Source organism: Carex rostrata, chromosome 30 (assembly GCF_964058835.1).
Source record: "Carex rostrata chromosome 30, lpCarRost1.2, whole genome shotgun sequence".
Taxonomy (NCBI): Eukaryota; Viridiplantae; Streptophyta; class Magnoliopsida; order Poales; family Cyperaceae; genus Carex; species Carex rostrata.
The window spans coordinates 1694880-1706299 of NC_135947.1; the positions used below are offsets into that span (position 1 = coordinate 1694880).

Here is an 11420-nt window from a genome sequence, read left to right on the forward strand (position 1 = left end):
ACATTTCAATTTTGTTTTTATTTGAATCAATAAGTTTAAAAATCAACGTTTAGAAATTATCCAAATTAGTGCATTTTTTACAAGCTCTTGATGACAATCAAAATAAAATTGAAATATCATAATTTTTTACATGTGTATAGATAAAATGATGTAGATTATATCTAACGGTTTTATTTTGATTTTTAAGTTTTAAATTTTGAATTATTAAAGTTTTAAAAAATTAAGACATGGAGGAGGCACAAAAAATGGAGGCATTTGAACCCTCTTCTACAAAAAATTAACCTATGTGATTTCAATACATACTTTTTGAGAGGTTTTTTAAAAGCTTTATTCCCACTACCAACGGACCCGAACTGGCGTGCAAACACCGTAAAATAACACAAATTTCAAGTTTGGATCCAAATCGTCCGATCTTCTTTGGCACGGATATTAAAGAAATCCAGGCATTTCACGTCGGTTCAGATTGACCAGTATTCTGATCGGACGTCCAGATCTAAACTCAAAATTTGTGTTACTTTAGGTATCCAAATTCCCAAATCAATGGAATAAACCAAAAGGCCGTACCGCGCGGCCACATATGGCGTTGCTGCGTTCATCGCTTCTCACTTTCTTTGTCCTCTCTGTTTTTCTCTCCCTGTTTCCATGGCAACAGACGACCCTCTCCTCTCCTTCCTTCAGTGCGTTCAATCTGCCGCACTCCGTTCAATGGGCCCCACCGCCACCGACTTCGACCCCAAGCTCTACGTCGACCTCCCTCTCAAAACCGACCTCCCCGTCGCCATCTCCGCTTTCAAGTCCCTCCCGCGCCAATCAGGCACCATCTCCATCTCTGATTTCAATCAATTCCTCAAACAGTTCTTCGACGAGGCCGGTTCCGATTTGGTATACGCCACACCTGTTGATTTTAAACCCGAGCCTGAGGGATTTTTGGTTAAAGTGGAGAATGAGGTGATTAGGGGATGGGCTTTGGAGGTGCATGCCATCTGGAAGAGCTTGTCGAGACGGATTTCAGATGCAGTTAAGACACGGCCCGAAAGGCATACATTACTGTACTTACCAGGTACTGTTATTGTGCCAGGATCGCGGTTTCGTGAGGTTTATTACTGGGACTCCTATTGGGTTATCAGGTGAATATTTTAAAGATTTATTTAGAAAGAAGGGAAAATCTTACACAGTAAATGCAAAATTGAGGAAATTGTTGTTATGAAATTTACCTGATCTGGCACAGAATTTACCAGTTGTAGGACTTCTACATAGCAGCCTCAAATCAAAGAATAACAACAATAAACCTTCTATCTTTCTTTTAGTACTTCACCTTACCTTTCAAACGGGAAACTCCAACATCAGCGACCTTACAACATGGCATTAGCAATTCTTTCAAGTTTTTCAGACCTGAAAATTTTGCAAATATTCTATCATCAAATTAGGACCTAAATTGTTATAAAGAGTATTGATAAACTTAAACAAAAGAATGTAAATCATAAAAGAATTGCTTTTAACCTGACAAATGTTTCATGTCAGCATCAGTAATACATTTGCAATACCTTAAATTTAGGGATTCAAGCTTTGCCAAACTTACAAGACAAAACAAAATTTGATTGGAATTTTTTTTAAAAGTCAAAACTTGATAAAGCAGAGTATGGACAGCAAAAGTAAATAGTTAACAACAGAACAATTTGATAACTAAGAAATGGAAATAGGCCTTACAAAATGGCTGGACAGTACAGGTACACTACATAGTGATACTGTGTGTACATCCAATCGAGCACATCTAAGAAAAATAGTGAGGCTATGGTACTAGGCATAGCGCATATTAGTCCGTACTATGGATCATTGTTTTCGTTTCCAAAGTCTAAATAGTCAACCCGAACTGCTCATCTCCATATGAAATTGTACTTGGAGGCCAAATTTACATTTTTTAGAATTCTTTTACTATTTTTTTAGATAGGTAGAAAATCAGGACTTTTGGATGGTCTAGAATCGTTAGATCAAGTGATTTTCTACCTATCTAAAAAAATAGTAAAAAAAAGTTCTAGAAAATGTGAAATTTGGCCTCCAAACACATATTCATATGGATATCATATTGAGCAGTTCGAATCAACTGTTTGGACTTTAAAAATGGAGTATGGATCCATTGTATAGATTGATGTGCACTATGCATAGCACCGTAGCCTCACTCTTAAATAAACCACCTTTGATATGAACCCGACCGCCACAGATGTTTGAACATCTCTCCAAATCCAAATTCACCAGATTGACCAACTTTGAAAGAGCTTTCATTCCTTCTGTTGTAATACCAGAATTTTTCTTCAAGCACAGGGCAATCAAAATTGAAAGACCTTGAAATTCAGAAAATTGTAAACCAAGATTATTCTGATTGATGTAGAATAGGAAGCATTTGTGTTTGCATATCAGTCTTCTTGCAAGTTCAACCGTGTTTGTGTATTTATTTTATCTTCAAGTGTAATCTTTGTTCCTTGTGATGTGCAAGAATCTTTTTAATTTTATTTTATATATTTTTATATTCAAATGCACCACACCACTATAACTAAGTATTACTAACAATAAAATAAATGGATAAATAAAATTAAATGTTTGTAGCACATAACATACTATACCAGCCACACTCCAATCATTTGTTTTCTCTACCCTTTCACATATATGTTTATGTAATAGTTATTTGCTCTGTACGCAGTCAGCCACAGTTTTATTAGTTCTATACTAAAATTAATTATACCTGTATTAAGTGGTCTTGTTGTTGTGCCAGGATAGTGGTTCTGAGAGATTTTTACAGGATTTCTATTGGTTGTATCAGTTGAAAATTGTTTTACTCAAAAAGCAAGGACATGTGAGTATATCGCAAATTCATGTTGCTATTGCTGAAATTTATCTATTAAGAATTCAGGGCACTGAACTGATTAGTTTCTACCTATACTGGTAAAAGTGTGCTCCTGCTTACCAGCTGATCCAAAAAAATCAAGGAGTCTCCCAACTCCTAAATGATCTCAAAACAAAACAAAAAATATAAGGCATTTAACAAAAGCACTATTAGTATGTACCATTGTTGATTCTGCTGTAATAATGGAATACTAAACCTTTAAATCTACTACTATATTGCAGGGGCTTGTTGGCGAGCAAAATGTATGACACGGCAAAGGGAATAGTATTTAACCTTGTATCTTTAATTGAAACCTATGGGCATGTACTAAATGGTGCGAGAACCTACTATACTAACAGGAGGTGATTGCCATCTCAACACACAGGACATTGATGTCATTTCAAATATTTATTTATATTGACAAAACTGACTGATTTCTTTCATGCAGCCAGCCTCCTCTACTAAGTTCTATGGTTATGGAAATATATATGAGAACTGGAGATGTAGAGCTTGTTAAAAGGGTACTTCCTGCCTTGCTGAAAGAGCACAGCTTTTGGGTCTCAGGTTTTATTACTATATTTTCTAGTTTTGTTAACTAGTTTTATCTTGATGCGTCATTATATCTGAAGACATTGTGTAGATATTCATCAAGTGACAATTCAAGACCAAGGAGGCCGCAAGCATTGTGTGAGCCGGTACCATGCCAGGTGGTACCGACCTCGGCCAGAAAGTGCAACCATTGTAAGTACCTCATGCCCTAAAAGAAAAATAGAAGAAGCAGAATTTCATGGATAACATTGCAAACTTCAATATATTTGTCCTTCGAAAAAAAGAAAATATCATGATTACCCCTGCAAAACTCACAAGCTCTCACATTTACCCAATTTGAATGCTTTTTACTTTGACGTCCAATGGATGGACAAATAGAGCCTCCTGAGTTTTGGATGGGTAAACTACTAAATATGATATTTTCAATTTTTTGGAGTGGTAATTATGCAATTTTGGAATCACGGAAGGTATAAATGTAATGATGTCGGTGGACCGATGTCGTAACTATACAAGTAGAATTGCCTACGTCCTGCTTCAACTATAAGAACCCAGCCGGACATAAAGTTTATTAATTGATTGAAAGAAAATCAATAGGACATCTTACCAAACTAGACCATTTAAGTATCAAAATAACTCTTGTTATGTGCCGAGTACATACTGGGATCTGACCTGACTTTACCAGTACTGAGATCGAAATATATTGTTGCATAGGTTGGAGTGCCATGTTATCCTGAGAAAATAAGTCTGACACTGAATGGATTTAGCACTACTGGATCTGATCAGGGGTTTCTAAAGTACACAATTTTATATTGCATTTTTTTGTACTAGGATGAGGAGTCGAGTCTCAAGCTTTCAACCCCTTCTGAGAAGGATGCTTTTTACCATGAGATTGCATCAGCAGCAGAATCTGGTTGGGATTTTAGTTCTCGCTGGATGAGGTTCTAATTTTTTTTTTCAAAATATGGAAGTTTGCATAAGAGTCGTTGTCGCCTTATTCCTTTTAAATTACTTAAAAGTACCTCCTTTTATTTTAAAACAACTTGAAAAATGAAGCCTCCTACAATAGTTGCAAACAATACCTTGAGTCCAAGGTATTATTCTAAAATGACAAAAAAGTTAAATGAGTTAAAATATTACATTTTGTTTTACTCTAGAAAAGTTACCTTTGGTGTGGTACTAATTTATGTTCTTCTAAATTTGTTTATATAATAATAGGAATTCATCTGATCTGACAACAACGGCAACTACATCGATCATTCCTGTTGATTTAAACACATTCATATTCAAGGTATATTTTGAAATTTGAACAATACCAGAACCAATTCTTAGCAACTGCCTAGAGGTGACAATTCCTGATTTTACTCGACACGACAATTTCGGAAAGTAAAATTGGCCCGAGCCCGACATAGAAATGACCCAAATCAGTCTATTCAAAGCTGGGAGATCTGAAATTTAACCTTACCTGAACCAAACAACCCAGAATTCGAAAATAATCCAAAATTGGATGATCCCAAACCCAACTCAATGCCAAATGACCTGTAGCCCAACCCGACTGGATGCATCAGATTGCTACCTCTAGGTATTCTGTAATCGGAAAATCTTAATCGAACTTGAGGAACCTGTTTGACTTGGCCCCTGCCTAAATCCGATCTGACCCGATATGATAAGTTTGAAATGTCAAACTGAACTAAACCTGAGACAACTTGAAACTTGTTTATCCAAATTTGGATGACCCAAAACCCGACCAGGCCCAAACACGAATGAACCTGAAACCCAGAAATGATACAAAGCCAGTTGACCCTAAATTCTACCTCAGGCCCACCTCAGCATGACCATATCCCGACCCTCCTGACCCAAACCAAGTCGACCTGCAACTGGTATCCAATTTTACATAAATATGCTCTATAGATTTTCTATCGGCAGCATCTATGCATAAACATCAATTATGAACAATAGTACTAACACATGATGGGCGTTCTCTATGTACCGCAGCTGGAGCAAGACATATCCACATTTGCAAAAATCATTGGAGATAATTCAATGTCACAGAAATTCATTGAGATTTCTAAATCTAGAAAAGCGGCAATCAGATCCATTTTATGGAACCCTAATCTGGGCCAGTGGGTCGATTATTGGCTTGACAAACATGATGCTTATCAGGTGCTTGTTTTAATATTTGCTTATATTTCTATATTCTCTACTAGTACCAATTTCCTACAATACCAGACAGACATTTATTATGGGTTCCTTACCCGTGTCATTCACCAATGATACTGGTAGAGTCAGGCCATTATATTAAGCTTTGATAGCACTTTTAATGTTAAATCAAGTAATCAACGCTTTTTTTTCACTTAGATTATAATCTGTTACTGTCTGATTATGCTAGGGTGTTTATAGCTGGAATCCTGGCTCTCAAAATTGCAAAATATTCGCATCAAATTTTGTGCCTCTGTGGCTTCTGTCACATTATCCAGGTTTTTCCCTCAGTTCATATTATTTTCAAAGATATCCAAATGTCACAAAATCTTTTAGCACCATCAACTGAACCATTCTTGTTGTCAAGGATATATTGCTCATATTGAAATGCTATAAACATTTCTGAATTCTTACTAAAACAGTGCTTTCGTATATTCAGATCAACTTACAGACGAGTATGATGAAGAGTTGATTATAAACAGCCTAAAGAAATCAGGGTTAATTCGTGCATACGGGATTTCTACTTCCCTGTCAGATACTGGGCAACAATGGTTGGTCATTCCTTTCTTATAAAAAGAATAAAAAACTATAAACTGATAATAGCAATGCTAACATCTTTTCTCCAGGGATTTCCCAAATGGATGGGCCCCATTACAGCACATGATAATTGAAGGGTTGGCCAGTGCCCATTCGAAAGAAGCAACACAATTGGCAGAGAGTATCTCCATAAATTGGATTAAAACAAACTTTGTTGCTTATAAGAAGACAGGTGCAATCCATGAGAAGTGCAATGTAGAGTCGTGTGGAGAATTTGGGGGTGGCGGCGAATATAAGCCCCAGGTAAGTGTAACAATTAATCCTGATTTCCTTGTGCTACAGCTGTACCAGTTGGGGCCTTGATATGTCAGGTTTGGGTTAGGTTGACATTCGTTTATTAAAAAATAACAGGCATGTTCCTATCCAATGCACAGGCAGATCAACAAAAAACTTATTTACCGCTACTTTAGTGTTTGGCAGAGTTGAGAAACCAACAATTCTGCATTGCAGAATATTTTTTTGGATTATTTTTTTTTAGTTTTGTAACTAAATATTTTGTTAATTGGGAGGTCAGCCTTGTATATCAATAAACAACTGAATAAGTCCAAAGTGGGTCCCAAGACTTCCTATCAAGAGAGACTAGCCCGTGTAGAACTCATGAACCCATCAGCCCGGTCTTAACCTTTTCAAGTCAGGTCGGTACCAGCTAGCTGCACAAGTATCAGTGTCCTGTTGGTACATAGTTCATTAAAAAAACTGCGAAAATTTGGTATGATTGATCCATAACTCTTTTTTTATTAAGTACAGGCATTTTTTTGTTTGTTTAGAGTACTCAAGTTTATCGATTAATTTTCCTTGTTGAGTCCCTCAAAGTTTAAAAAATATTTTTGGTGCAGACTGGTTTTGGTTGGACAAATGGTGTGATCTTGGCATTATTGGAAGAGTTTGGATGGCCTCGTGATAGAAATATAACCTGCTAAACTAAATTGCAATGATACTATGGAATTTGAAGTCAGTGGAACCCAAGTCCGTATTTCTTGAAGTAACTCAATTTTCAAGTTTTGATCCGGACTGTCTGATCAGAATTCCAGGCCAATCCGGTTGATGGTGGAACGCACGGAACTTTTTTTAATACTCCTGTTAGAACAATTCGGACGGTGCAGATCGAAACACAAATATTGTATTATTTAGGAGATCCGAATTTGAGGAACCCTCATATTTATTTAGGATCTAAGGAATTTTAAAATATTAATTACTCATCTGAGTCATGCAACAGGAACTTTAGGTGAAAATAATATGACCGCAAGTGCAATTTCAATAGAGATTTGCATGATTGCGTCCAGTGGTGTCAATGATATATTTTAGCTGTTTAGCCGATGCGTACCGTATTGATAAGTTGGGTATAGTGGATTGATTTTGCCCCAGTCGGGTATACTCTGCCCTGCCCGTCCGTACCCTATGTCCGGGGTACCCATGCCCGAGCCCGGGTATAGGTTGGGTACGCGGGTAGGCGGGTAGGGGCAAAAAACGGACCGGACCGGTTTTTTTGGGACAAATACCAGACCATACTCTACCCGACCATACCTGTACCCGACTATACCCGTACCCGACTACCCGACTATCCCTACCCGATACCCGTCTACTGTTCACTTTAATTCAAAAATCCAAAGTTCCCTCCCACCGGTTCAATCCCATCCGGACCCGAGCGGCCGGACCCACCCCGACCGGACCGGACCGATCGGATGGGCTGTAAAGTTTTTTTTTTCTGTTATTCTTTAAAAAAATTAAATTTAAATTTTATCTCTCCAATCAAAATTTATTTAAATATTCCTCTTCCTCCCTTCATTTTCACATTTCCATCTCAATTCTCATTCTCTCAATCTAAATTTCTATTATTCTCAAATTTTAAATTTATTGTTTAAAAAAATATATAATTGTAAATTTAATTCCTTCTACAAATACGCAAACGGAATTACGAAGGTATCAAAATTACGAAGTTCGGCACCTCCCGCAAGATTTTTCCGAGAGATTTAAAGGTTACATTTATTTCATGTTAGATTAATTTATTTTTGTAGAGTAAATTTAGTTTATGTAGATTTATTGGATGTTAAGTAATTAGATATTTATATTTGTTAGATTTATTTTATGTTAGATTTGTTAAATTTGTTAAGTAATTAGATTTGTTAGATTTATTGAATATGTTAGATTTATTTAGTTTATGTTATATTTGTTAGATGTAAAGTAATTAGATTTGTTTTGAGGTTAGATTTTATTTTTGAAATTCGGATTTATTTTTCATAGGTTTAAAAAATATGCTATATTTATTTTTGAAAATATGTTAAGTAATTAGATTTGTTTTGAATATGTTATATTTTATTTTTTTCAAATTCGGATTTATTTTTCATAGGTTTAAAAAATATGTTATATTTATTTTTGAAAATATGTGAAGTAATTAGATTTGTTTTGAATAGGTTATATTTTATTTTTTTTCAAATCCGAATTTATTTTTAATAGGTTAAAAAAAGATGTTAGATTTACTTTTGTGAATATGTTACATTAGATTTTATTTTTAAAATGTTACAATAAATTTATTTTTAAAAATGTTAGATTTATTTTGAATAGGTTAGATTTATTTTTGTAAATGTTAGATTTATTTTGAATAGGTTAAATTTATTTTCTGTTTTTTAATACTTTTATTTCTGTTTTTTTTATTTCTGTTTTTTAAATTCTGTTTTTTAATTTCTGTTTTTTAAATTCTGTTTTTATTTTCTGTTCTTTAATTTCTATTTTTTAAATTCTGTTTTTTTTATTTCTGTTTTTTAAATTCTGTTTTTTTATTTCTGTTTTTATTTTTGTTTTTTAATTTCTATTTTTTAAATTCTTTTTTTTAATTTTTGTTTTTTAATTTTTGTTTTTTAGATTTATTTTTGTAAATGTTAGATTTATTTTGAATAGGTTAGATTTATTTTTAAAAATGTTAGATTTATTTTGAATAGGTTAGATTTATTTTTGTAAATGTTAGATTTATTTTGAATATGTTAGATTTATTTTTGTAAATGTTAGATTTATTTTGAATAGGTTAGATTTATTTTTAAAAATGTTAGATTTATTTTGTAACTGTTAGATTTATTTTTGAAAATATGTTAAGTAATTTATGTTTATTTTTTTAATAGGTTTAAAATATGACAACTCCTCATCGCGACTCGGAGAAAGATTTTGCTTCGAGATTGTCGGCCTCACTTTTTGGGCCCGATATGCCATGATCTAATTATTCACAAAATTATCCACCTAATTATCTTGATAGTTCTTCCTCCCAAATGCCACTACCTAATTATCCACTAAATTATCCACAAGATTATCAAAGAAGGGACCAAATGATTCAAACAAATTATCAACATCCCCCACAAATGAGTGCACCACCACCGTATTATACTTCAAACGATCCAAACGCACTCATTCCACAAGAAACACTTCAACCGACACCACCGTATTCATATGGAGGCATGGGCTCTTCTTCCGTAGCATCGAGTCAATTCACAGACACTGCCCCTGTAGAAGGTACTCCTTCGACAGGTGAACCTGAAATTCAAGAAGAAGTTGTCTCTCCCTCGGTAAGTGACCCGCCACAAGAACCAGCAGGAAAGAAGACTAGAAGAGAAAGACCTCCTCCTGAATACAATCAACCATGGGCGAGATTTTATGACATTACCAGAGATAAGTACCATATTATGCAATTTCTAGAATGTAAGGTAAAAGGTTGCAAAATTTTGAGTATAAACAAAGTAGTGGTATGACTAGCTTTAAGAGACATGCCGAAATGCACGAAAGAAAGGGTGAGGTTCCAGAGAAAAAGGCTGGACCGAGACAAATCCAAACACTTATAAACGCGGATGGTACCAGAACCAACCCAAAATTCGATGAATAAAAAATGTTTACTGAATTGGCCCGGTACATTACCCATAAAGAACAACCAATAAGTATAGGTAGTTGCTTGAGTTTTTCCTGGTTATGCATTTGGGGGTTAGGTCAAACAATGTACAAGAGGGTCCATCATAGAAAGATGGTTAGTGAAATAAAAAAAAAACAGTTTACCTCTAAAAAAAGATGATCTACGAGCTACATTTGCATACCAAAACAATAAGGTCTCAATTACATCTGATATATGGACTGCCGGTAAACATGGACTTGGGTACTCTTGTGTTACCGGGCATTGGATCGATGATCATTGGGTATTACAAAAAAGGATATTAAGTTTTAGAGTGTTGGATTCCCCGCACATTGCAAATGTAATTTTCAAATCTATTATTGAAGTTTTAGAAGAGTATAACCTTAAGAGGAATTTGGATAACAAGATATTTTCTATCTCATTCAATAATGCTAGCAACAACCTAGCTTCCATTGGGATTTTTAAACGGTCACTAAACCCGATCATGAATGATGAAATGTTTCACCAAAAGTGTGCTTGCCACATACTTAACCTCGTCGTGAAGGCGAGTCTTAAAACAGAAGCTGTAAACCTATTGATAATTAAATTTAAAAATGCTCTCAACCACGTTGTTTCAAACCAAGAAAGAAAACAACAGTTTGGGTCTTTATGTATCAACTATGGATTTGACAAGTTGAAAGTATCTTGGAATATAAATACCCGTTGGAACTCTACTATAGGTTGTTGAACCGATGCATTCCTTACAGAGCTGTCATAGGGGAGTTTTTGAGAAGCTCCACCCCCGAGGCACTACAATTGGAACTCACCGACGAAGAATGGGAGCAACTACAAAGGCTATGCAATTTCCTTGGAACCTTTTTTACAGCAACCGTACAACTGTCCTGCTCGTACTCACCGACATCATTTCTGTTGTTCAGACATCTCTATGACATCTCCAAGGTGTATTGTCATTTGGAATAAGCTGAAATACACGATAAATCTCTCACGCCAATCGTAGATGCCATGAAACAAAAGTTTCTAAAATATTGGGAAGATGTATCACTCGTCGCGATTATCGCGAACTGCCTCAACCCGGCATACAAGAAGTTTTAAACGATCAAAGTAGTTCAAAGGTACAAAGATAATCTACGTTTAGACAAAATCGGGGTGGAGGCATACGTGGATTCAAAGTTCGAAGAGATGTTCAACATATACAACTCAAGAAAGAGTGCCAACCAAAACCCGTCTTTCTCCCGTGCCACCTCTAGGTATGAATATAAATATACATGTGTTTTTTTGTCACACCCCAAATCCACCGGGGTCTGACAGCCTGCC

General features: G+C 35.3%; 1 protein-coding gene and 1 long non-coding RNA gene across 2 annotated transcripts; one reads left to right on the forward strand and one right to left on the reverse strand.

Moving 5' to 3' along the window:
* The first annotated feature begins 564 nt into the window (after window positions 1-564).
* LOC144546897 (putative trehalase) lies at window positions 565-7424 on the forward strand. The gene is made up of 11 exons (XM_078295485.1): window positions 565-1127; window positions 3121-3240; window positions 3327-3442; window positions 3519-3619; window positions 4256-4365; window positions 4643-4715; window positions 5420-5587; window positions 5814-5901; window positions 6063-6174; window positions 6250-6463; window positions 7057-7424. The coding sequence occupies exons 1-11, from the start codon at window positions 643-645 to the stop codon at window positions 7138-7140; spliced, it is 1671 nt and encodes a 556-aa protein (XP_078151611.1). The 5' UTR covers window positions 565-642; the 3' UTR covers window positions 7141-7424.
* On the reverse strand, window positions 1159-2398 carry LOC144546898 (uncharacterized). Its single transcript, XR_013508904.1, has 3 exons — window positions 2193-2398; window positions 1501-1574; window positions 1159-1392 (listed from the first exon to the last, which is right to left on the reverse strand). It is a non-coding gene; the product is annotated as an uncharacterized LOC144546898 (long non-coding RNA).
* Window positions 7425-11420: the final 3996 nt, after the last annotated feature.

Excerpts from the sequence above, each read along its gene's own strand:
- LOC144546897 (XM_078295485.1), top strand. The coding sequence starts at position 643 with ATGGCAACAGACGACCCTCTCCTCTCCTTCCTTCAGTGCGTTCAATCT. Across the intron at positions 1,128-3,120 it reads GACTCCTATTGGGTTATCAG|GGGCTTGTTGGCGAGCAAAA; the intron begins GTGAATATTTTA and ends ACTATATTGCAG. Across the intron at positions 6,175-6,249 it reads TCAGATACTGGGCAACAATG|GGATTTCCCAAATGGATGGG; the intron begins GTTGGTCATTCC and ends TCTTTTCTCCAG.